The sequence below is a fragment of the Callorhinchus milii genome, unplaced genomic scaffold, assembly GCF_018977255.1.
Source record: "Callorhinchus milii isolate IMCB2004 unplaced genomic scaffold, IMCB_Cmil_1.0 Scaffold14, whole genome shotgun sequence".
Classification (NCBI taxonomy): Eukaryota; Metazoa; Chordata; class Chondrichthyes; order Chimaeriformes; family Callorhinchidae; genus Callorhinchus; species Callorhinchus milii.
In genome coordinates this window covers 17,101,383-17,127,235 of record NW_024704755.1, presented here as the reverse complement: position 1 = coordinate 17,127,235, position 25,853 = coordinate 17,101,383, and the positions used below count along the sequence as shown (strand labels likewise).

General features: G+C 44.4%; 2 protein-coding genes across 5 annotated transcripts in view; one reads left to right on the top strand and one right to left on the bottom strand.

The window, feature by feature from the left end:
* Positions 1-979: 979 nt before the first annotated feature.
* Positions 980-15,967, top strand: LOC103186658 (zona pellucida sperm-binding protein 3). The gene is made up of 10 exons (XM_007905826.2): positions 980-1,108; positions 10,391-10,603; positions 11,463-11,575; positions 11,651-11,754; positions 12,867-13,044; positions 13,152-13,272; positions 13,459-13,550; positions 14,029-14,144; positions 14,353-14,484; positions 15,817-15,967. The coding sequence occupies exons 1-10, from the start codon at positions 980-982 to the stop codon at positions 15,915-15,917; spliced, it is 1,299 nt and encodes a 432-aa protein (XP_007904017.2). The 3' UTR covers positions 15,918-15,967.
* Positions 15,968-20,823: 4,856 nt separating this feature from the next.
* Positions 20,824-25,853, bottom strand: part of st3gal2 (ST3 beta-galactoside alpha-2,3-sialyltransferase 2) — a 116,217-nt gene continuing 111,187 nt past the window's right edge. For all 4 annotated transcript variants that reach the window (XM_042340547.1, XM_007905828.2, XM_007905829.2 and 1 more), the window contains 2 exons: positions 24,141-24,260; positions 20,824-22,942 (listed from right to left, as the gene is read on the bottom strand). In XM_042340547.1, coding sequence (XP_042196481.1) covers positions 22,769-22,942; positions 24,141-24,260 — 294 coding nt within the window. In that variant the 3' untranslated portion in view covers positions 20,824-22,768. The remainder of the gene's footprint in view (positions 22,943-24,140; positions 24,261-25,853) is intronic.

Here is a 25,853-nt window from a genome sequence, read left to right as displayed (position 1 = left end):
GAGGGAGTTCCGTAATCGAGCCTTGATGTAATGAAGGTGTGGGTGAGGGTTTGGGCAGTCTGAGGGGTGAGGCCGTGGCGGAGTCTGGCAATGTTGCGGTGGTGGTGGTAGGCAGTGCCGATCATGGTGCGGATGTGGGGGAGAAAGGACAGTTCAGGGTCAAACAAGACCCCCAGGTTCCTGACCGGCTTAGTGAGGTTGAGAGTGCAGCCGTGGAGGCTGATGCTGCCAGTGTCCGAGATGCGGAGGTGTTGGCGCGAGCCAATCAGGAGGGCCCTGGTCTTGCTGACGTTCAGTTGAAGAAAGGTGTCCCTCGTCCAGGGCTTGATGTCGGACAGGCAGTCGGTCAGGACGCCAGTAGCCCTGGAGTTGAGGTGGAGGTAGAGAGATAAAGTTGGGTGTCATCCGCATACATGTGGAGTCCTGTAGCTCAGTGGTTAGAGCACTCGCTTTGCCAGTGAGAGACCTGAGTTCAATTCCAGGCAGAGGGCGAAACCTTGGGCAAGTTTCCTTACTCCTCACAGAGCCTAATAATAATCCCTCCAAAACCAAAAACAATAATAAATTGGTCATTTTCAATCTACGAATGTTTGTGGGACATTGCTGTGCGCTATTGGTTGCCGCGTTCGCCCACAAATATACAGTCAATTCACTTTACAGTATATTCTGTGAAGCGCTTTGGGACGTCCTCCTGACGTGAAAAGCACTATATCAAATGTAAGGGTTATTATTATTATTATGTGGAAATTTACCCCATGTCTGCAAAAACTCCAGATACTGATAGCAATCAGGAATTGTAACCGATGCCCAATGGATCTTCCAATAAACATCCTCGAGGTCCTGTCTCAAGCAGTGCCGAGGCCTGTTCCCACACATGGGAGCATCCACCAACATGTCCCACTGAATGGGACATGACACCCAAACCTACTTCGCCTCCAGCTGCGACTCCTAGTCCTCTGATGTCCTTTCAGCTTGTTTGATGGGTATCAAGGCCTGGTTGAGCACCAATTTCGTGCAGCTGAATGTCAGCCAGGTGGAAGCCATACACTTTGTCTCCGCACTTGGGAGCATCCACCAACATGTCCCAATGAGTGGCCCAGTATTCCAGGTAATAATACTAAGAATCATTGCACTTTACAATAATAATCCTTGCATTTGATATAGCGCTTTTCACGTCGGGAGGACGTCCCAAAGCGCTTCACAGAACACACTGTAAAGTGAATTGACTGTATATTTGTGGGCAAACGCGGCAGCCAATTGCGTACAGCAATGTCCCACAAACAGTCGTAGATTGAAAATGACCAATTTTATTTTGTTTTTTATTATAGGTCTTTGGAGTGAACTTGAATCGCCCTATTAGGCTTCACTGCAGTGCTCTACCACTGAGTACAGGACAGACGTCCCAAAAAAAAGAACGCCATTCACAAAAACACAACATGTAAAGATAATTGACATGAATAATAATAATTTGTGGCAAACGCCGGCCACAGCAACAATTGACGTAAGCAACAGCAATGTCCCACAAACAGTCGTAGATTGAAAATGACCAATTTTATTATTGTTTATGGTTTTGGAGGGATTATTATTAGGCGCTGTGTGGAGTAAGGAAACTTGCCCAAGGTTTCGCCTTCTGCCGGGAATTGAACTCAGGTCTCTCACTTGCAAAGCGAGTGCTCTAACCACTGAGCTACAGGACTCCACTTTATAGCCAACCGTGGTAAATCATTCTATTTACTAATAACTATCGTTGTCAAAAAAGCTAATCTTCTCCCCATTACCTAATTCACCAACTAACGGAAATAATCTTTATTTATCCTGTTAAAATCTTTTAGAATTTTCAAGAGCTTGCTAAGATCGTAACCTTTTCCCTTCTAGTGAAAACAGCCTCTATCCTCATAACTATAAACAAATATTCATATGAATTTTTATACAGCGCCTTATCAATTAGATATCTCAAAGCACTTCACAGAATATATTGTAAATTGGATTTTTACTGTGTATTTTGTAGGTGAAATGTAGCAGCTCAAAAACAGCCATGGAGCGAGTCAACAGTTTTACTTGGGGAATTGTTGGCCAGCACACCGGGAGAGAGAAACTCCCTTCTCTTTTCCCATATTGCCGCAGAATCTTTAACGTCCACCTGAACAGGCAGACGGGAACTGTTTAATGTTCCATCCGAAGGATGGCACCTCTGACAACACAACACATTTCAGCTTAGACGACATGATTCCGCATCTTGACGTGGGGCTTGAACCCACAACCTTCTGACTCAGAGGTGAGAGCGCTACCAGGCTGACACACTCAGATGGTGAGTGCAGAGCACAAGGTCCCCAGGTGAGTTTACCAGCAACATAAAATTGTCTGCAAACAGAATCGTACTGTGATTGTCAAATTGGCCTGGAACAGATACACCCAATCCTTCCCCCTCAATGCCATCCAATAAGTCATTAATCAATACATGAAATAAAGACAGACATCCCTCACTCCCCCTTCCAAGAGGGATAGACTCAGTGTCAACCCTTTCACAGATATTGGAGCTGGAATACACATTCTGAATAAAATTTGGCCATGTATTCCCATGGCTTCCATCACTCATTCCCTCTATTCTCACCTCCAACTCCAAATGCAAAAAGGACACAGATCTCCTCCGCCATTGCCTCCCAGCTCGGTTACTTCCTCTCCCACCAACTCCTAGTAAACGTCCCTCTAGTTTGGCCTCTACCTTGCCCACAGAACAGAGACAGCCTTGGTCATTGTCTCAAATGAGTATGTGACAGGACTCAGGCATATTATGATCTTGTGAACAAGCTAATGCTTCCTGACAATCTCCACTTAACCCAAATTCTCTCCAGATCTCTTAATCCCACCCATCTTGAAATGTATCCTTACACTTAATATAGTACCTTTCACGTCATGAGGATGTCTTGAAGCTCTTCAGGATGATATGCTGTAAGGTGCAGTGACTCTGTATTTTGTGGGTGAAAGTGGCAGCTGATTTTCACAAGCAGTGTCCCACAAACAGCTATGGAGTGATTGACCAATTTTATTTGGGGGATTGTTGGCCAGGACACTGGAAGAAAGGGGAGGAGAGGATGTTTACACTGGACTGTAGGAGTGATGAGGGACTGTGTCTCTATCCGCCTTCAGATTGATTGGTTTTATATGAACGGTTGCGGGGAGAATTATTCGATAAAATAAATTAATTATTCGTGTATCCGGTATTCAATTAACCTGTATTCTTAGATTGGGCCTGCAAATAGTTAGGGATCTCTAAATTCTTTTCAATAAACCAAATTGTTCAATTATCTGATATTCAATTAACTGATTTCACTGATCTGTGTGCACCTCACTTGGAAGGATATTAACGCCTTGCGGTGGGGCAGAGGAGGTTTGTGTGACTGCATCCAGGGACGACGAGAGACTGGAGAAGCTGGGTCTGCTTTCACTAGAGCAGAGAGGAGGGAGGACCTCATAGGAGGTGTGTGAAATGATGAGAGGGTTTAATAATAAAAATAATCCTTGAATTTGATGCCTTTGAGACGTCTCAAAGCGCTTCACAGAATATACTGTGAAGTGAATTGCCTGTGTATTTTGTGGGCGAAACGAGGCAGCCAATTCACACAGTAGCATCCCACAGACAGTTGTGAATTGAGTGACCAAATTAGTATTTTTTTGAAGGAATTATCACCCCTGGAAAAGTGATCTGCCAATCGACTAACTACTTACTACTGGATAAACAGAGGCGCGTGGAGAAAGGAAACTTGCCTAACGTTTCGCCCTGCCCGGGAATCAAATCCAGGTCCTTTGCTTGAGGCAAAGTCCATGGTGGATTTTAAGGGGAAGTAGATGTATGAAGGTTAGAAGCTTGAAGGGATGTGGGGATAGAAAGGGCAAGGCAGTGGGATTGAATGAACAGCTTGCCCTGAGAGCTGATGCTGACTTGATGGACAAATGGCCTTCTTCTGTGTTGTAAATGTCTAAGATTCTACGAATCCTTACATACAACACTTTTCGCCTCAGCAGTCGATCAAAGCGCTTCGCAGGATGAACAGTAATGTGCAGTGACTGTATGTTGTAGGTGAACTTGGCAGCCAATGTACATACAAAAACATGCTACAAACGGCCATGAAGTAACCAATTCGGGGAGTTCCAGTGTCTAAAACCTCAGGCACCGAGGAATTGCCAGCGAGTCAGAAGCTTGTGTAACCAAACAACAGTTGAGACTTTGAGTTCAGTCTAGGTCTGGATGGTCCAAGCTTTTGTGTGTCGAGGGCCAGGTGCCCTATTTGAGAAAGGTCTGTGGGCTGCATAAGCAATATTATTGTTTCTCTTCCAGAAATATAACTACATTTTCACAGAACCCTCTTCACATTGGAAGGACATTCACATTCGGAAGTCCTGTAGCTCAGTGGTTAGAGCACTCGCTTTGCAAGCGAGAGACCTGAGTTCAATCCCAGGCAGAGAGCGAAACCTTGGGCAAGTTTCCTTACTCCACACAGCGCCTAATAATAATCCCTCCAAAACCAAAAACAATAATAAATTGGTCATTTTCGATCTACGACTGTTTGTGGGACATTGCTGTGCGCAATTGGCTGCCGCGTTCACCCACAAATATACAGTCAATTCACTTTACAGTATATTCTGTGAAGCGCTTTGGGACGTCCTCCCGACGTGAAAAGAGCTAAATCAAATGCAAGGATTATTATTATTATAAGGACATCTCAAAAAGCTCAACACCTCCCTCTAGGCAACTGAGCTGGAGGTGGGAGCCAAGGGAGGTGGAATGGGGAGGGGAAAAGATGACTGAAAGCATGAGTCAAAGAGTTGAGTCTTGATGTGCTTTGAAAGAGGAGAGGGAGAGAGCAAGTCAGAGGGACTCCAAGAATGGAACTCCGGAGAGTGGAGGCAAAATAGCAATACTGGGGCAAATGGGGTAGGGGATATGAAGCAAGCCAGTGTTTGCTGGACAAAGGGATCAGCCAGGACGGGAGACCTCCGGGGGGCGGGGGAATGAAGGAAGTGGAGGAGTTTCTCACTGTGGAAAGAGGGAGCTTTGCTGTGAACGCTCTGAGACGCTACCCTACGTGGAGGGCGCTATATAAGTGCAAGTTATTGTTGTGAGGAAACTGCATGGTGGAGTCCTGGTTAGAGCACTCACCTCGCAAGCGAGAGTTCGATTCCCGGGCAAGGCAAAACATTAGGCAAGTTTCCTTATGCCACACCCCCGTTTGCCCAACGGTGAGTAGGAACCTGGTTATTAGTAAATTGGCAGATCGATTTTCCAGGGGCAATAATCCCTTCAAAAAAAAATCATGATAATTTGGTCACTCAATCCATGACTGTTTGTGTAACACTACTGTGCGCTACGTTTCGCCCACAAAATACACAGTCAATGCATTTAGATGTGATAAGGTGTTATATCAAATGCAAGGATTATTATTAGTAGTAATATTATTATTATGGCATGTCACTTGGAACTGTCTTCAGTCCCCCCTGGAAGCTTCAAACCAATGTCCCAACAGTGAACCACAAAACGCTACCCTCACTCTGCTCTCTCTCACTCCTGTTTCTCTCTCTCCCCCATGCCCACACTCTCTCTCTCCCAATTTCTCTCTCTCTCTTCATCACTCTGTTATGCACATTCTCTCTCCCTCTCACACACTCTTTCTCTCTCAATAGCCTCTGATAGCCTCTGAGGGATAGGGAGCCAGTGGAGCCGGGCGAAGATGGGGGAGATGGGATCATGGAGCCTGGTGCAGGAGAGATCCCATGGTACTATTTGAAAAGAGAAGGCAGTTTTTGTCCCAATATCATGAACACCAATCCCCCAGATGGAATTGGTCCTTGATTTCATGGATGTTTGTGGGATGTTAGTGTGCAAACTGGCACACCTACAAAATGCACAACACTTAAAATCTGTGAATGCTTAGTCAATCATTGAACATATTCAAGACTGAGATCAGTAGATTTTTAAAAACTAAAGGGATTAAGGGACATGGGGATAGTGCAGGTAAATGAAATTAGGTTAGGAGATCAGCCATGATCTTATTATAATAATAATTTGAGGGCGAACGCGGCAGCCAATTGCGCACAGCAATGTCCCACAAACAGTCGTAGATTGAAAATGACCAATTTATTATTGTTTTTGGTTTTGGAGGGATTATTATTAGGCTCTGTGTGGAGTAAAGAAACTTGCCCAAGGTTTCGCCCTCTGCCTGGAATTGAACTCAGGTCTCTCACTTGCAAGGCGAGTGCCCGTATTAAATGGCGGGGCAGGCTCGAGGGGCTGAATGGCCTACTCCTGCCCCTATTTCTTATGTTCTTATGATTCCAAAACCTTACCCACAACCGACATTAAGCTGACTGGCCTGTAGTTGCCTGGATTAGCTCTAGCACCCTTTCTAAAATAGGTATTACATTGCCCGTTCTCCAGTCCTCTGGTACAATCCCTTTTTCTACTCAGGGACCCTATGGAATAGGATCCCTAGGGAGACAGTGCAAACGTTGTTTGTTTCAAGAACAAATTAGATAGATTTCTGCTAGAAAATACACCTCACAGAGCCAATACAGAACCTTGGTGTCCTGTTTGTCCCTCAACTGTCCTTCACCCCCCAAATCCGTGCCATGACCCGCTCCGCCTTTCCCCAGCTCCGTAACATTGCCTGGCTCTACAACTGTCTCTCACCGCAGGCCGTCAAGACCCTCATCCACGTGTTCATCACATCCAGGCTCGACTACCCAAACTCCCTGCTTGTTCATCTCCCCAACTCCTCCCTCCACAGACTGCAGATCATCCTGTGTCCTCTCTCACATCAGGCTCCATGACCATATTAGCCCTATCCTCGCCCAACTCCACTGGCTTCCCATCACTCAGAGGATCCAGTTCAAGATCCTGGTCCTCACCTTCAAAGCCCTCCATGGCCTCGCTACCCCCTACCTTTGTGGCCTCCTAACCCCCTAATAACCTGTCTTCTCTCTCTGCTCAGCACGCTCCAGCCTGCTTCATGTCCCTCGCCTCCCCTGCCCCACCATTGCGGGCGGGCTTTCAGCCTCTCTGCCCCACCCTCTGGAACTCCATCCCACAGTCCCTCCACTTCGCCCCCTCCCTTGCCCTCTTCAAGACCTGGCTCAAGGCCCGCCTCTTCGACCTTGCCTTCGGTTACTGTCCTATCCCTACCCTCCCCGCTCTCCACCTCTCCTGATCCCAACCACCTGCTCACATGTGGATCCCTGACTGTCCAGCTCCTTGGGACATCCTCCTGACGTGAAAGGCATTATGTAAATGTAATTTGTTGTTGTACCTCAACATCTTTGTTCACTAATTTTTCCTTCCAGTCTACCTCGGCCAGTTTGTTCCTCATACGGTTCTAATTAGCTTTTGGTCCAATCAAAAACCCTGGTCCTCAGTCCTGTCTATCTCCTTTTCTATAATCATTTTGAACTTTATTACACTATGGTCATTGCACCTGAAATGCTCCCCTGATCTGCTCTGGTTCATTGCCCAGAACAAGGTTGAGCAATCTTCTCCTCTTGTCAAATGATTGCCAGCAGCCAACTCGTTCTCAGATATGTTCCACAAACAGCCATGAAGTGAATGATCAATTTATCTGGAGAATTTTGAGCCAGGCCTCTGATCTCTTTCAAATAGTGAACAGTCAGATAAGACCTCAGTTGACCGTCTCATACAAAGGACGGCACCTCACAATGTCGTGCGGCCCACGGTGATCTTAAATCCCAACGTGGGGCTTGAACCCACAAGCTTCTGACTAAGGAACAAGAGTGCTGAGTTAAGATAACAGCAGTTGAGGATTGTTAGTAATTATAACAATCCTTGCATTTGATATCGCGCCTTATAATGTCTTTTAGACTATATTTTTCGGGTGAAACGTGGCAGCCAATTGCGCACAGCGACGTCCCACAAACAGTCGTGGATCGAATGACCAAATTCTTTTTAAATTTTGAAGGGATTATTACCCCAAAGCTATCCTCCAATTGACTAACAATCGGGTTTCTACTCACTGCTGGTAAACAGAGGTGTGTGGAGTAAGGAAACTTGCCTAATGTTTCACCCTGCCCGGAAATCAAACCCAGGTCCTCTCACTTGTGAGGTGAGTGCTCTAAGCGATAGGACTCCACTTTATACAGATCTGTAAATGCTAAACATTTAAAATCATAGAACCATAGAATCATACAGCACAGGAGGAGGCCATTCAGCCCATCGTGTCTGTGCCGCTCTTTGAAAAGAGCTTCCAAATCAACCCCCACTCCCCTGCGCTCTCCCCATAGCCCTGATCAACCCCACTCCCCCGCTCTCTCCCCATAGCCCTGATCAACCCCACTCCCCCACTCTCTCCCCATAGCCCTGATCAACCCCACTCCCCCGCTCTCTCCCCATCACCCTCCAAACATGTCCTCCCCAAATAATTATCTAAAACGCAGAAACTCAACTTGATGCATGAAAATTAACTTCTTATGTTCTCATGGGTTACAGTATATGGTTTGGGACACGACAAGCGACTGACTGCCAGGATGGGGGAAGGCAAATTAGATGGACCTTGTCTTCTTCCACCAGAAAATTCTTATTTCTAAAAATGGCACTTCTGCCACCTGGTGGCCATTGAGTGAAGAGCGTTCAGGTTCGATACCAATCCTGAATAAGCTCCTGCTATTCACTGCAGATCTGATCTCCTGGGTTACAGTGGAGAAGCTTCCTCCGACCCATTTGCAAGGCCCAGGACAAGCACAAGATGCATTTGTGGCAAAAAAGGGAAGCGGCTACAGGCAGGGAGGGCTCCGGCCTGTCATTGATCATCCTAGAGGCAGAGGTGGCTTCACAGTGTGCCAAGGCCACTCACATGAGAACCTGATATAAGCAGCTGGTAATGAGTCAGCCCGGTACACGCATTGGATTTGGACCTCAAGAACATCAAGGCAGCCGGCACATCACAAGCCATCCTGTAGCCACCCTGAAAACACAGGTCCATCAGATAGCTGGGACATTAAAGATCCCAAGGCACTACTCAAAAAGAGAAGGGAGGTTTTCCTGGTGGCCTGTACAACATTCCCCAGATAAATTTGTCTGCAAGTCTCCCACAAACAGATTTTTACACCCAGAAAAGCGGTCCACCAATCAAGTAACAAATGGGTTCCTACTTACCGCTAGGTAAACAGAGGCTATGAGATGGGAATGAAAGCTTTCCCCAGGAGCCCAGGTTTCAGGTTCAAATCCCACTGACGCTGGAGAAAATCAGTCAATCTGCCTGTTTGGTACAGAGAGAGACTCTGGTGGAAATTGGTAGATGGACATTGGTTGAGGTTAGGATGGGGCACAGCTGCTAACACTCACACATGAATATAGGAACAGAAGGAAGCCGTTCACCCTATCAAGCTTGTACCACCAGGAAGTTGAATCACTTGTGGAGTCATGTAGCTCAGTGGTTAGAGTGCTCGCCTTACAAGCGAGAGGACCGGGGTTTGATCCCCAGCAGGGAGCAATGTTGGACAAGTTTCTTCATTCCACGTGCCTCTGTTCACCTAGCAGTAAGTAGGAACCCAGTTGTTAGTCAGTGGACTGACTCTGGGGATAATAATCCCTGCAAAAAGAAAAGTGATTACTTAATCCACCTGTTTGTGGGGACACTGCTGTGCGCAATTGGCTGCCGTGTTTCACCCACAAAATCTACAGTCAATTCACTTTCAGTATATTCTGTGAAGTGCTTTGAGACATCTAGAAGATGTGATGCTGTGCTATATCAAAGGCAAGGATTATTATTATTAATATTGGGCTGTAGTAGCAGAGGGAACTGCAATTTACCCAACACCTTCCAAACCTGAGAAAATGGAAATTGTTGTTGTTTTGCCGAGGGTGGACTTGGGGTTTAGTGGGTCCACCTTAGAGAAGGCTGATGTCTCTGGTGCTTATGTCCTTGCCCGGGTGGAGTGTAACCGTGCGGTGTCTGCCAATTAGGGTATGAACCTAATCATCTCTCTGGCAGTGGGGGCACCACATTTGTGGAAATGGCCCTCCTTGGGGTGAGGAGTGAGTGACAGTCCTCTCTGTCACTGATGTCTGTCTCTCAGAGGAGCACGTTATTGGGTTTCCTGATCTCACTGCAGCTCAGAAACACCTGAGCCACAGTTTTGCTTATTAACTCATTCATCAATAAAAGGCACAAACCCTCCAATTCCAGGGGGAGAGCCACGGGACCTCGTGCAAACCCCGAGCTGCTTGTTGAGGAGCGGTGTAGGCGACAGCTGTGTCCAGTTCGGCTATAACGCGGCTGCGGGAGGGAGGCACAGGGTCGCGGTGTGAGAGTCGGGTCGGAGCTGCAGGATGTGGGGGCTGCGGTTTGTGGGGTTACTGAGCTGTTGCTGTTGTCTCACCTCTCAGCAGGAGCGAGCTGGCCCGCGGGCCGTCTCGGTGAAGTGTGGGGAGGACCTGCTGCTGGTGATGGCCAACCGGGACTTCTTTGGGACCAATCGCCTCATCAGCGCCTCTGAGCTGAGGCTGGGAGCCGCGGGCTGTAATGTGAGCCGACTGGAGCAGGAGGGTCAGGCTGTGGTGTTTGAGTATGGCTTACACGAGTGTGGCAGCACCGTACAGGTAAACCATCTCCTGCTGTGTGATGGGGGCTTCTGACCACGAGCTTCCGATGGGGTGCAATTGCCTCCATAAGTAATAATGATCCAAACGGTGTGTGATACCAATGGGAATGTTCCTCTTTCGTTACAAGAGGAGCAATGGTCCTTATTTTGCTTCGATTATGGGGACAAGTTAGAGCACTCGCCTCGCAAGCGAGAGGACCTGGGTTTGATTCTGGGTGGGGTGAAGCCTTAGGCAAGTTTCCTTACTCCAAACACTGCTGTTTACCTACCACTCACTGAACAAAAAGGCTTAAAGATCCTCTCGCTCGTTTTCATTCCCTCGCACCTCCCTACCTCTCGGACCTGCTTACCCCCCACTCCACCACCTACTGCCTCTGTTCGTCTGTCTCCGGCCTCCTGTTTGTCCCTTGTGCACTCCATCAGTGGCTGTGCCTTTGGTCACTGCACCTTGAAACTTGGGAACTCTCTCCCTCAATCCCTTCACCTTGCCCCTCCCTCCCCAACTTCAAATCCTGCCTGAAGACCTTCCTTTTTGATTGTGCTTACGGTTACCTCCCCCACCCTGGCTCGGGGTCAGACTCCGCCACTGACTCTACCCCATGTGAAGGACGCTGTATAAATGCAAGTTGTTGTTGATGTGGCACCTTGCACTTGATTGAGACAACTGATGTGATGAGATACTCTAAGTGCTTCATCGGATTTACTGTGAAGTGGATTGACTATTTTGTGGGCAAACAAGATTGTGGTGAACACAAACCTGATGATGGTTGGGGGGGGTATTCTTTGTGGAGAAAATTGTGTAAATTTGCAGTCCAATATTTTTTTACAAGCATTTAATCCAATGTTCGTATTTTCAGATGACTCCTCATGAACTTGTATACACAACACATCTGTATTATGTGCCTACTGTAACTGGCATCATTGTAAGAACCAACCCAGTGACAGTCACCATAAAGTGTCGCTACCCCAGGTGAGTGTGTAATGACTGTAATAAACCAGATTGTCACAGGAATCTACCCAAGACTTTGTATTGTGTATATTGCAGGGTGCAGAATGTCAGCAGTGATGCAGTAAAGCCTACTTGGGTCTCCTATAATTCAACCAAGAGAACAGAACAACACTTGGCTTTCACACTTCGTCTCATGAATGGTTGGTACTTTCTCTTGCAACTGACCTTTCTTTCTGCCCCACCTCCCCCAATAAATGGCTGATGCTTTCATTCCCCTCTCCCCACCCCTCCACCATCCCAAGAAAGTTAATGCTAAACTTTCTGAATTCACCAGCAGACTGGGACACCAGGTTAAGTGGTGAATCCATGGATGTGAATTTCACTGGACTTAGCTTTGCTCTCTTTAAAGCCCTCTTACTGTCTAATACTGCGGGGCATAAAATGCAGCAAGAGCTGTATCTGTTCTCTATTTTTATATATTGGCCTCAAATTCACAACTAGCCAGAGTGGATATAGAATCTCCCTCTAGCAGCCAGAGGTGGCAAAGACACACACTTTGCCTGTGTCTCTGAACCTCATTACCCACTGTCATTTGAGCTCATCCTAAGATGTTATAGTAAACCCTGTTATTGAAGGGAGTCGGTTTAGTAACTTGTTTCAGTTCAGATGTGAATTACATTTAACTGAACTGTTTTATCACCTCATCCGCTAGTGTTGGCAATGCCTTTAAAAGCAAAGCAAAAGTGGATTCTTTAATTTTATATGGTACCTATCGTGTTGGGAAGATGTTTCAAAGTGCTTTATTGAATTGTAAAGGGCAATTTTTCAGGACTGATGGCAGGAAATCTCTTTAGAGGATGATCAATGATGAACAGGTTACCAGGAAAGGGGGTAGAGGCTAGGCTAGGCTAGACTCATTTTATATTTTTTAAAAAATGGTGTAGTGATGGGACAGAAAGGCAAGTATGAAGGATAAGATCAGATGAGCCAAAGGGCCTTTATCCAGACCAACCTTGTGATGGTGCTGGATGGACACCTGAGCTGGATGAACCGGAAAGGGGGGTAAATTACTACAAGTGTGGTCAAAGTGGGGCACTGGAAATGTGTGCTGAGTTGGAGGTACTCACTGGAGTTCCAGGAAGCAGGGTCAGAATGCCTGAAAGCTTGCCCACTAACAGTGAGGCACATAGCACAGCTGGAGGAAGCAGGCTGTGTTTGCTGAGTAAAGGGAGTGGCTGGATCAGTCGAGCTAATTGCTGCTCATTATTGACTCAAGTTTATGGTTTCAACAAACTTTCAAACCTCTGTGCAGATGACTGGAGTAGAGAGCGAACATCCAATGTATACATCCTGGGTGATCTTCTTCACATTGAGGCAGCTGTGGAGACCAGCAATGTCCTACCATTGAGGCTCTATATAGACCGATGTGTTGCTACTCCTACAGCACTTAAGACCACTGATGTAAAATATTCAGTCATTGACTACAATGGGTAAGATCTTGTACAATTATATTGGATGCGTCTTCACTGGGTAACTGCGAACTTGTCTTGTAAAGCACTGATGGCTGTTTAATCCCTTGTTCTTTACATGTCTACAGGTGTCTGTTGGACAGTAAGGCTGAAGGTACAGCCTCTTCCTTCCTAATGTCACGATTGGAGATGAATCGATTGCAGTTTACACTGGATACCTTCAAATTCTACAAAGATGAAAGAAACATGGTAGGTGTTCAATTATAAACCCAAATTACTAATGGTTATTTAATGCTGGATATGACTTGCAATGTTGCACTGCTTTCTGAGTAATTGTGCAGTGCCTCCTTAAATAAGAGACACGATAGTTTAGTGAATTAGAATGACCTGCAACCCTGACCTGGAATACATGGCCATAAATTGTGCCCATTCCAGATCTACCTACATTGTGACTTGAAGGTGTCTACTGTCGATCAGCTGCCTAATGAGCTCAACAAGGCTTGTTCCTTTGAAAAGGCTTCAGCAAAGTAAGTCACACTTCTACTGGGTAATGCTCACACTTGGTATAGCACCTTTAATATAACATGTAGGAGTAGGCCATTCGGCCCTTCGAGCCTGCCCCGCCATTCAATCATGGCCGATCTTCTAATCTAGCTAATAACCTAACCTTGCCTTATCCCCATATCCCTTTTGCAATAAGAAATCTATCTATCTCAGTCTTGAATATGTTCAAGGACTAAGCATCAACAGCCCTTTAGGGTAGTGAGTTCCATACATTCACCACCCTTTGAGTGAAGAAGTTCTTCCTCAACTCCGTGTGAAAGGACTGGCTCTGATTTTAAGGTTGTGACCCCTGGTTTTAGTTTCTCCAACCATGTTGTGAGGATGTCCTAAAACACTTCACAGTTTTAGAATATCCTGTAAAGCGCAGTGACTGTTTTGTGGGCAAAAGTGTCTAACCTCACATGTGAAGCCTACACATATTCTAATGATGTAAATGATCAGGTGGATTCCAGTGGATGGGACTGAAGACATCTGTAATTGCTGTGACAGTGGTACCTGTGGCTTTCTGTCCAGAAGAGGTGAAACCAGGAGATGGCGGATGACACCTAGGCAGTCTGGTAAATTCCTATCTGTCCTTTCACAAAGATGTTCATATTTAACACCTGGTTACAGTTGTATATTAAATGCTGTATACCACCTACTATGCTACATGATTGTTCTGAAGAACCTTGTGGTAGTATATTCCTGTTACCACATGAGATTCCTGATATTAAACTTCCGTTTGGTGCAAGTCACTGAAAGCCAAACTCTGGTTTCTCTTAACAGAATGGGAAGGCAGTTCAGTTCTGGGACCCCTGATTGTACAGGATTATGTGGACCAGAAGCCAGTAATGGCTTTGTCACTAGATGATTCATACCATATGGATATCCATGATGCTGTGGAACATCTTCCTGAAGGTAAGCTGGATCTTAATGCAAAGATCTATAGAAAGCTTTCAATTCAACTAGTAACTTAGTGGCGCAAAGGTAAATGCCCTTTTGAAGAAATGCAAGCCCCACACAATGGTGTGGTGAGCTTAAATTGTTTACTTGTGTTTATAGCTTTCCATTAATCTTAGAATTGGGTCACTTTCAAGACTGGAATTGGATTGCATACTGAGTGCAGAGGAACCAATGTCCCCTTCCTCCAGATGGCAATGTGACTTGCCACACATGCCATTTTTTTGGCTGTTGATTGTAATTGGGAATTAGTTCTTTACACAAGCTGTCATCCATATCCTTGCCTTGCTCGACTCCCCACTTACCCCAGAGGTTCAAATTCAAGATTCTCATTCTCCTCTCATGGTCTCATCCTACCTCTAACCTTGCTCAGCAAATACCAGCCTGTCCATAAGACATACTCTGTTCATAATCATAGGGTGAGTTTGAGCCTTTGCTCTGCTCTTTGGAACTTTATCCCAGAGTCCATCCCTCTCTGCTTTGCAAAGTTTGACCGCCTTTATCAAATTCCCTCCATTAAGCTTCTTTCCCCCCCCCCCCGCCACCCACCTTCATATTCCCAGTCAATTGTATGGAGTGTCTTGATGTCCTTCTGACCTGAATGATAAATGTACTTTCGTCAACTTTTTTACTTATTTATGTGCCTATTGAGGCTACCCATCTGAAAATAAATCCTTGCATTTGAGTCTTTCATCACAACAAATATCAAGAGCTATGTGCTTATTGTAAAGTGTAATGACTGAGTGAATAGGGCCAATTTGTGCAGTGTGTCCCAAAACAGCCATGATGTGGAATCTTATTTTTCCCAGGAATTAAGTAGGATTGTAGTTGTGGACAGTTTGATGTAATCCAAGCTGCCAACTGGTAATCAGAATGTGGGGCTGCACAAGATCTCCTGAGACTTGTTAAGACCACTTTCTATCAGAAAATGTAGGAATTCTCATGACCACAAAGAACATAACTGGGTTTGACAAGCTCCATACACAAGTTGGATCCTTGTACTTTACAGGCTCAGTTCAGCTAAACTTTTGAGTACTTAACGTGCCTGCCAAAGCTGTGGTTTTGCCACATGGCATGACTGTACAGGAGCACAGGGATTACTGTGCAATGTGGGAAACAAAGCCAGATTTCCAATGAATCCTTGGAAATTCCAAGAAATCTATAGCTGAGGAAATGCCAAATGGAAGAATGTACATCCAGCCAAGCCTAGAAACTTCAAAGGCTCACTAGGCTGCTCAGCTGATAGCCACTCTAATGCTATTTGGTAAATGTCTGCTTGTATTTCTCTAGGTGCTGATAATATGGTGATGGTTCTCTCTCTCTCGATAACTGGAAGTGTAATCTGTTTTGCATTAATCGGCTTTGTCCTGTACAAGAAGTTATATCATTAAATGTAACCTATTAAATGGCTCATCTGGAAGACATTTGTGCCCTGTTTCAAAACTTCAGTAAAAGCAGATTGTACACTTCTCTTTTGAGTTAATGTACTGTGTCTAATCTTGTGTGCTGCTCACAGGTAAAAGCAGATTGGCTCTCAGGTTCACCACAGTATCCACTTAAGTGCAAAGAACTACTTATGATTTATATTCTGCTAAATGGAATTCAGTCAGCAAAGCCCCCGATTCAATCCTGATCTGATGTAAATTGGCTGACTGGAATAGGGACTATTCCAATTTTAGAGCAGGGGTAACTCACTCAATATTCCTGTTTTCTAACTATTCCACCAGAAATGCTCCTCAGTACTAAAGTACTGTCTGCATTTTAAAACTGTTCTGCATGACACTGAAGACATTATTCATAGCTGAACTTGCCACTATTTAGCTTTATCTTCCTGTCAGCATCTCAGCCTTTTAGCTGCCATGTGCCCTGAGATGGATCCAGAAAAACAAGTGGAATTATAAGCTTCTAACTGTTTGCAGAGAGGTAGATTAATGCCTGGATTGCAGGGAGCTAGCTGTCAATACCAGTTACTGACCAACCTTCCAGTGGTAATAGTTTCTCCCTAACTATTCTATCAAAACCGCTCATAATTTTGAACAGCTCTATTAAATCTCCCCTCAAGCTTCTCTGCTGTAGGGAGAATAATCCCAGTCTCTGTGGTATAATTCTTGTAAATCTTCTCTTCACCCTCTCCAGGATCCTGACATCCTTCCTACAGTCCACTTTATTTCATTTTTTTTGCAAACTGACTACCTGCTTTCAAACTAAACCCCCGTTTCACTAAATTACTTCAATTCCTCCCCTAATTTACTCAAAGCAGCAAACCATTACAAGCCCTTTAAAGGTGAACTGCTTTCAATAGACATTAACTACACCAGACATTTACACAGTAATTTGTACACTTAGAGTGTTTGATTTTAAGAATGTATGAACATAATGGATTATTGCACAAATCACTTCTCTTGGGTCAAATGGATCATTTATGTAATACATACCACCAAATGACACAGGTGCTGATGTCCCTTTAAATTTATTTTGTCATATTCTGTTATAAACACTTTACTAACTATCTCCCACAATATAAAACAATTCAGAGAAATGGTTGCACACTTGGGAGTCTACAGTATTTGCAGAGCAAATGCAACAATCTTTCTTTTTTTTGCTATTTAAACCTGTGTGCAAAGTTAATGGAATAAAATGCAGTAGCCCCTTACCCTGAAAAGGGAATTGGAGACAACAATAAAAAAATCAGCATAATTATGAACTTGAAATACAATTGACTATACAGAGCTCAGTATGAATGAAATACATGGTTGACAGTACAGAGCTCAGTCACCAATACTAATCAAGGCACTGTGATTGAGATTAAATAGTTATACTCACACAAAAGAAAAGCTGATAATAATCCTTGCATTGATATCGCACCTCATCACATCTTTGAGTCGTCTCAAAGCACTTCACAGAATATACTGCAAAGTGAACTGACTATTTTGTGGGTGAAACACAGCAGCCAATTGCGCACACCAGCATCCCACAAACAGTCGTGGATTGAGTGACCAAATTATTATTATAAAAGCTGATCCTTTTGTTTGACTTATTGGTATAAAGTTGTGACTTCTGAAGCAATAATGCAGGAAAGGAAACATGATTCAAATACTACACCTATTAAAATAAAAAGGGAACCTTCATTTTCTAGTAAAAAACACAAATGTTCCATTGATGTGTACATGCTTACCTTTGTTTCACACTTCATTTATTTAACCCACTCCTGTTTGATGGTCTAAAATTTACTGGGATCTGAATCCAATCATTTGGATCTTCAATTTAAAAAAAATTAACAAATACATGCAAAAATAAGAGCTCCACTGTCCAAAGCGAATCTAAATGCACCTGTGGACTTGCCTTCAATGGCACTTGCAGGAGAGGATGAGTGCTGACAGAGCTGAAATAGTTTGAGCACTGCAATCTAAATCATGATTGATTCGAGAGTCTCATTTGTCTCCTTTTTCTCACTTCCCTTACATGGAAGCTAAGGAGGTGTCTATCTTACACTGATCTCTTTCCATCAGTCTTCAGGGCAAATTGTTAAAGGTCTCTCCTCATATCAAAGATGTAGTGGGAAGATGATGATTTCTAAGATTTGGCATTAAATATACATCACTGGAGGCAGTATAGTTTTCTACATAATCAGCCATTTGAAAACAAGATCATTGTTCAGTTTCACACCAGACTCTTGCACATAATGAACAGGGTGGGTTTCAGCCTGGAAGCAATCCCAAATCCCACAGGTGAAAGTGCTAACCCACTGTTCCACCATTGCCATTCTCAATTTACACCTGTAGCTCATACACAAAACACTCTGATGTCACATACTTTATGCTCAGTACTGATGGGTTCCACCTGAATGTTAGAGAAGAGCCAATCATACAAAGGGACTATTGGAATAATAAAATGAAGGGTTACCACTCGAGTTCGTGTCAGGGTCATGCTCACAAAGCATACTGAGGCATCTTTGGATACAACATTGCTACTAAACCAACTTTTTCTGGGTTTTGCCTCCTTGATCCTATTAACAAATTCCAGAGAAGCCACTGAATGACTGCCATAATAGGAGTCCTTCTGCCATGTGAAGACATTTAAGCAAAGTAAATGATGACTCTGAAAAGCCACATGAAAGCCAAATAAAACTATCAAATGTTTATCACAATAGCTCTCAATATACAAATTCATGCAAACCTACTTCTGTTATCCAATATCCCTGAGTTTTAAAGACAATTAAGATGTATAAATGATGTAGGAAACCACAGGATGAAACCAAAGCCAATGTGAGTGGTGAAATCTGAATGATTGGGGAGATTCCTCCCATCATATGTGCAGTGGTTTGAGCCTTCCCCTCTCAATCATTGTGACAATAGTCCAAAATCTAATTGGAATCACAAACTCTTACTTTCTGTAACTCCCTGACTCTTCCACCTCAATATTACGTGGCTGATTCAAGTCTCTTTCCCCAACGATGACCTCCTAAAATAACTGACAAATAGGGTCTATTTTATACTGATTCCTCTTTTCGTTCTGACAGAACTTCCTCCCGATGTGAAAGGCACTATATAAATGCAATTTGTTGTTGTTGTCCAATATGCCTTCTGCACAGGATGTGGCTCCGTTCAGGAATCAGTGACATGTTGCTCCTGTTATAGATCCAGCTTTTTAAGCCTGTTACAGGAAGGCCCTCGATCCCTCCCCCCATCCAAGGTACAGAATAGGAGCCATTTCTACATGTGAAATTTGCATGTTGAGCACCTAACCACTGGCTGCAACTGCATTTGAGCAGAAGGGATTTATCTTCTGTTGAATAATGCAAAACAGAAACCAACTGCAGGCATCTTGCCACAGTCCTTAATACAGCGCAGCACTAATTGGGTTAATGAGGAAGCCTTACAGTTTACATGGAATAGGCTTATGCTTGTACATTACAATCGTAATATTAATAAAATCATAATCCTTGCATTTGATATAGCGCCTTAGTATGTCTTCGAGACATCTGAAAGTGCTTCACAGAATAGACTCTAAAGTCTAGTGACTGTGTATTTTGTGGCCAAAACGCGGCAGCCAATTGCGCATAGCAACATCTCATACACAGTCATGGATTGCGTAATCAAATTATTTTTTGATGGGATAATTACTCCTGGAAAGCGATCCGCCAAACCACTTACTGCTAGGTAAACAGAGGTGTGTCTTGGGAGTAAGAAAACTTGCCTAAGGTTTATCTTGGACTTGATCCACCAGGAAATCCAGAGTAAATCAGACATTGGGAACATGAAATGCAGAAAACAATCACAGTCGGAAACACTACAGATTACTGCTTATGTCCAGGTTTTAGATTAACATTGTACTGATGGAGAAAGTAAATCGTCCTCTCCTGACAACTCTGTCAATTTCCTGAGGAAAGATGATGGGGCTTTTCCTCTCTAGGAAAAGCAAACATTTTGGGGTATTTCACAGAATCAAAGCTGGAATAGGATACAGCAAAGTTTACACTCACTATTAAACATCTACTAAACAAGTAAAAAGATGGTTTCTCCTTTATCAGTGTGTTTATTGCCCTTTGAAGTATAATGGGGAATCTGATTGCAGGTGCACATCACCAACAATCAGTAAATAATGGTGAGTGGCAATAGGTATAGCGAGTGGCAATAGCCATGGCGGGAAAGGGGATCACTCATCCCACACGTAGAAAGATCTAAAGCATGAGGACATCATCTTAAAATTGGAGATAAAACAGAAGTCAAATAAGAAAATATTTCTTCACACAGAGGTTTGTGAAAATGTGGAACACCCTGCCCTGGAGGACTGGAGAGGCAAAATCCAATGGGATTCTTAAAAGAGCAATAGATGTGGGAAAGCAAAAGTATGATGGGGAGATGGGATCAAAAGATCTGTCATGAACGCACTTGTGATGGGCTGCATGAACTCCTTCCTCCTATTCTCATATTCCAAAAAGCTCCATCACAATCAAACCCAGAGAGGTTTAAACAATTGCTGACTTACAAAAGGATAGGTCATCAATGAAGTCCTAAGGAAAACAAATATTTAAACAGAAAGCTACTTGTATACAGGATGGAGAGGAATTAAGCAATATGGCAAGGTTCAATGGCATGCCACGTGATCTTTGATTTGTTTTTCAGATGTATTTTCTATACAGGAGGCTAGTAAGCCCTTTCGAGATGGCGTTTAAGGCTTAAATCAAAAAGGTTAGAAGTGCAGCCAGAATTAGTCTAGAGGTTTGAGAAAGGTCAATTTATGGAAATTTATAGACTCCAATGGAAGAGTTGGGGGGGGGGGGGGTGGGTGGGGGGGGGGGTGGTTAGAGGGAGAATGGGATTTTCTCCATTCTTAAAGGGTAACGTAACTTCAAGCCTTTAACATGGTCAAACCCACACATCTCCCGTATAAATTTTTCCCAAACCCTGAAGGTTCTTGCCAAAAAAAAGAGAATAGTCATCCATCCAACATCTACATTATGCTCCGCCAACTGTCTGGGACGCTACCCTGCGTGAGGGATGCTAAATAAGTGCAAATTGTTGTTGCTGTTATTACATTATTCAGCCCTTCTTTCCTTGCCTTCACAGGCTTTAGTGCTCTGATGGAAGCCACTTGACTCACCTATTGAATGCTGTGTCTTGCCAAATGCCTGTGGCTAGTGACAAGGGCACGGAGAGGGAACACCACCAAACACGGTTGCAATAAAAAAGATCCCGCCCTCGGCCCTTACAAGCTGATTTGCAGGATCTCACAGTTAAAATGTACAAATGTGCCAATGTTGGGTTAAATACTAAAGTAATATTGATCACTGTCATCAACAAGGGTTTGGTTTTGATACGGCAATGGCCTTATTTGCAGCATTTAGCTAAGTGTAAGTTTTAGTTGTCAGTCCTTTACTTTATCGATGTACATCTTCAGTTCTGTGCAGTACACTCAGTTCCTCAGTTCTTTAAACCGCTCAGTTTGGGTTAAAGGGTTCAGAATGTCAAAGTCTGGCGTTCAGGCAATTGGTGTTGTTAGTGGTTGTGTTACATGAAATATTAAGAGTGAACCTAGCAAGAAAGAAGGGAGTTTAAATGATGGAGTAAATATAACCATCTATGGGGGCAGACATCATCTGTCATGGATGTTCTGTTCTGCCAGCGCTCATTTTCATTCCATACCCTCACCGAGAAAATTATGTTGTTTAATTTTCTCCTGCACCTACACTCTGTCCCAGCGTAAAAAAACCTGAAGGGGCACAGACAACAGCCTGACTTTTCATCTCCATTTTTGTTTTGGTACTAACTTCTGAAGAACAATTGGCATCTCATTTAAATTAGTTTTTGGGAGAGGGGTTAGGAGCAGAAGCTGGAAAGCCCCATCAGGATTTACTGAGATTTGGGGTCTGAGAGTCTGAGGGTCTATACAGGGCCCGTGACTGGCTGGAGACAGAGCACGTCTGAGAGATTGGATATTAAATCACAATTCGCGACCACATCACAGTCAAATAAAAGTGACTTCACAGCTGATTGACAGCTCAGGGTCCTGCTGTGCTGCTTCTGAGTGAATTCCTTTACAGCATTATAACACAACTCACGGCCAGCTGTAGGAGCCCCCAGGTGAATGACTCAGCACTTTTCGCTATTAGGTTAGGTCATGGGGATTTGGATTACTCAGGCATTAACGTAAAAGCTTCTTGTCTCGGAAAACTCTTTGCAAAGCATCTGTCTATATCCTAGCCTCACGTGAATAAAAGTGTTCAGGGAGGAAGCAGTGTTCAGAACCACGCCATTCAAACAAGTCCACAGGAGTTCAACCAAAATATTAAAAAATGCTAATTAAAAGTTCTACTTCCACTCCGCCCATGAACTGTTCTGATATTTGGGTAGCCGACTCGTGTAAAGTGTCCTCTCAACTCTAAGGTTCAATGATCCTGGGCAACAACTAGTTTCTACGGTAACAGATTGCACATTGAGCTACCCATCATCGGCCACCATTTTGTTGCGTGTCGGCCATCTTGCAATCAATCCATCAAGTAATTGGCGTCTTTGATTTGGTGAACTTCACGAGTCGAAACCAAATTAGCAGCTTTTTTTTCCCCGGTTCCTCACAAAAGTTTCGTTTGACTTTCGAAACACGATTGAAAGAAAATTATATTCAGTGCATGATTTGGGGCTGTTTGTATCCTTGCTCCACCTGGTGAGGTTACATTGAGACCCACTTTCTCCTCTTGAAAGATGAACCACACATTTTGTAATCCTTTTTGGTGGGGGGGGTTTCAGTTTCCTCGGAAAACTTTAATTTTTCCAGCTGCGGCTAGTAAATTTATTATTTTTGCCTCATAGTCTGCATCATGTACGCCAGTTTTCCGGAACTCTCCAGCATACTTGTAGTTCTCCCAATAGTGGTGCCAGTTCCCCTTGTTGTCAGTTCCGAACCCGTAAACATCCACCTGAGGGAAGAAGAGCAAAGGGAATGGGTAAGACTGCGGCCTATCTGGGCCTGGGATGATTAGCTTAAGCTGATAGACTCGAGCCCCCAACTATTCCAACCATCTCTCCTTCCCAGCCTCACCAATGTATGAACTGAGACTGTGAATAATCGTTATCCAGAGCCAGGAACGTTGAAACGTGTCAAAGTGAGTAATTGTAGCATCTAATCTGAAGGGAATAGATAATTAAGCCCATGATAAACTGTTTTACCTTGCACTGAACAGTAGAACCAGAGGACACGACCTCCCATTAGCATTATTCAGAAACAGAATTCTTTCAGCGGGAGTTTCTCCTGGTGTCCTGGCCAACAATCCACCAGATAAAATTATTCCTCCTCTTCATGGCTGTTTTGAGGGATCTAACTATGCCCAAATCATTATTTTCAATGACTCTATCTTTGGGTTGGAAACAGCTCCCCTACATATAATTGATGTCCTCTATTCACTGACACGTGGAAATAATTTCCCCCTGTGTACTTTATGAAACTCCACCCCCCCACCCCCTCATCAATTGGTATCCCTTATTTTGACGTTAGGACCACATTGCATTGATTATTGTCGCACATGATTCCTGCACACGGCAGGTTTCTAAATTTGAAGAGAGATTGCAGCTACAACAACTTATATTTACACAGAGCCCCTCACGCAGGGTAGTGTCCCGGAGCGCTTGACAGTGGTGGAGACTGACCCCGAGCCAGGGGGAGAGGGAGGGAAGAGGTGACCGTAAACACCATCACAAAGGAAGGTCTTTAGACGGGATTTAAAAATAGGGAGGGAGGGGGCAAAGCAGAGGGATTGGGGGAGAGAGTTCCAGAGTTTTGGAGCATGAAGGCACGGCCACTGATGGTGGAGCGGAGGGAACAAGGGGCAAACAGGTGGCTGCAGCTAGCCGAGCGGAGGCAGAGGGTGGGGCCGTGGGGGGGGGGGGGCAGTGGTGGGGATTAGGGAGGTGCCAGGACATGAAGAGATTTGAAACCGATTGAGAGGATTGTGAAATTGATCCGTTCGGTAACTGGGCGTCAGCGGAGTCTGGCGAGGACTGGGGTGATGCTGTGACCAAGGCAATGTATGGCCTGGTGTAGGGTGTTAATCTGTCCTGTAACACTCTCAATCACATCGCTGCAACGTTTCCTGCTCCCGAGCGACTGAGTGTACCCACCTCATCACACACGTGGAGGGCAAAGAAGAGGACCAGCATTCCAGTGGACGGGTATCTTCCATGATGCTCCGTCCACTTGTCGTGGACGTACTTGAAGAAACCTGGGTTGTAGATTTGCACCTGGATGAAGATCAGGACATTAGATTGTGAACAGCAGTTGTGTAGCAAAATAATTCACACAGCAGCTCTTCAATCAACAGCTTCTCCCTCTCCCCAAGTCCTTGAGCTGAGGTGCTTATCATAGGCTCATGCTTTGTGTGTGAGATCAGCCAGTGAGTTATTAGTTGTTAAGTTATTTGATCATCCAGGGTATCATAACCTCTGCCAGTCCTTACGTAACAACCATGCATATGATTGGGGTTAGTGAAAGTGACTTGCTCTGTCAAAGAGCCGCACAGACTCGATGGGCCGAATGGCCTCCTTCTGTGCCGTAACATTCTATGAATCTATGAATTGATTGCATATTGTGTGGGCGAAATCAATGACATATCTGTGCACTGCATGTATAGTGATGATCCTAACCTGGTCTGTAAATCACAACCTTTGCATTTGACATAGTGCCACTCTCATCAGGAGAATGTCTCAAAGATCCATCAAGTCGATTGGCGGATAAAAATCCCTTTAAAAGAAATTATTTGGTCACAGCTGTTTGTGGGACGCTGCTGTGCGCAATCAGCTGCCGCGTTTCACCCACAAAATACACAGTTAATTCACTTTACAGCATATTCTGTGAAGCGCTTTGAGACGTCTAGAAGACGTGAAAAGCCCTATATCAAAGGGAAGGATTTTTATTATTAATATCCCCAGAAGTGATCTTCCGAACAGCCTGGATAATGTACAAGATGACAAGGAGAGGGATTCATGAACTAAGCCATGCTAACCTGACCAGGAGGATTTGCTGCTGATGAGAGGCTGGAATTGGAAGATTACAAACTGGTCTCCCTGAGAATAAAAGTATTTGCCATAAAATATAAATTTAGTCTGATACTGGCCCGTCAATGAGCCTGACAAAAGACAAGTCTTTGTCACTGACCCTGACAGAGATTTGCTGCTTTAAGAGGCAGTACCTTCCGTTGATCCAGTGGAGAGCTATTCCCTCTTTGTCTGTATTTCCATGGAGGTCAAGTCTAACCTCTGCACCTTGGGACGTCCTCCTGATGTGAAAGGCGCTTTTACAAATGTAATTCTGTTGTTGTTGTTGCTGCCCCAGCGCTAAGCCTCAGTTTCTCGAGTTGTCAGCGGGGGTATGGTGCTGGTGCCTGACCAGCAAGCGGTGCTGTTGCATTCCTTAACCATTCAGCAAAATTGCACAGTAAGGGAAAAGTGGCAGTAATTTTACTGGCACAAATATAACCGTTCTGAGAACTACATCTGATCCTGGGTGATCGCTCAGTTCAAAGGGGGTGGGGGGGCGGAATGTTTAAAAGAAAATAAGTACATCCAGCCTGCTAGCTATCTTTGTCCTTTGCTGGTTTCCCATCTCAGTGACCAGAAGATGCTGCATTAGACACATCTCTTTCCAACAACAAAATCACCAGCAAATTGATTTTGCTGGTGATTTTGTTGTTGGAAAGAGACCACCACAATCAAATTCTTTTAAGGTGCATCAGTCGGCCAAAGCTCACCCCCTGACGTTGGACAGTAGGTTTATTGTCCCCTTTTAATTATGAGTAAGATTCCAGTGCCTGGCTGGCCAACGTCAGCAATGTGTGG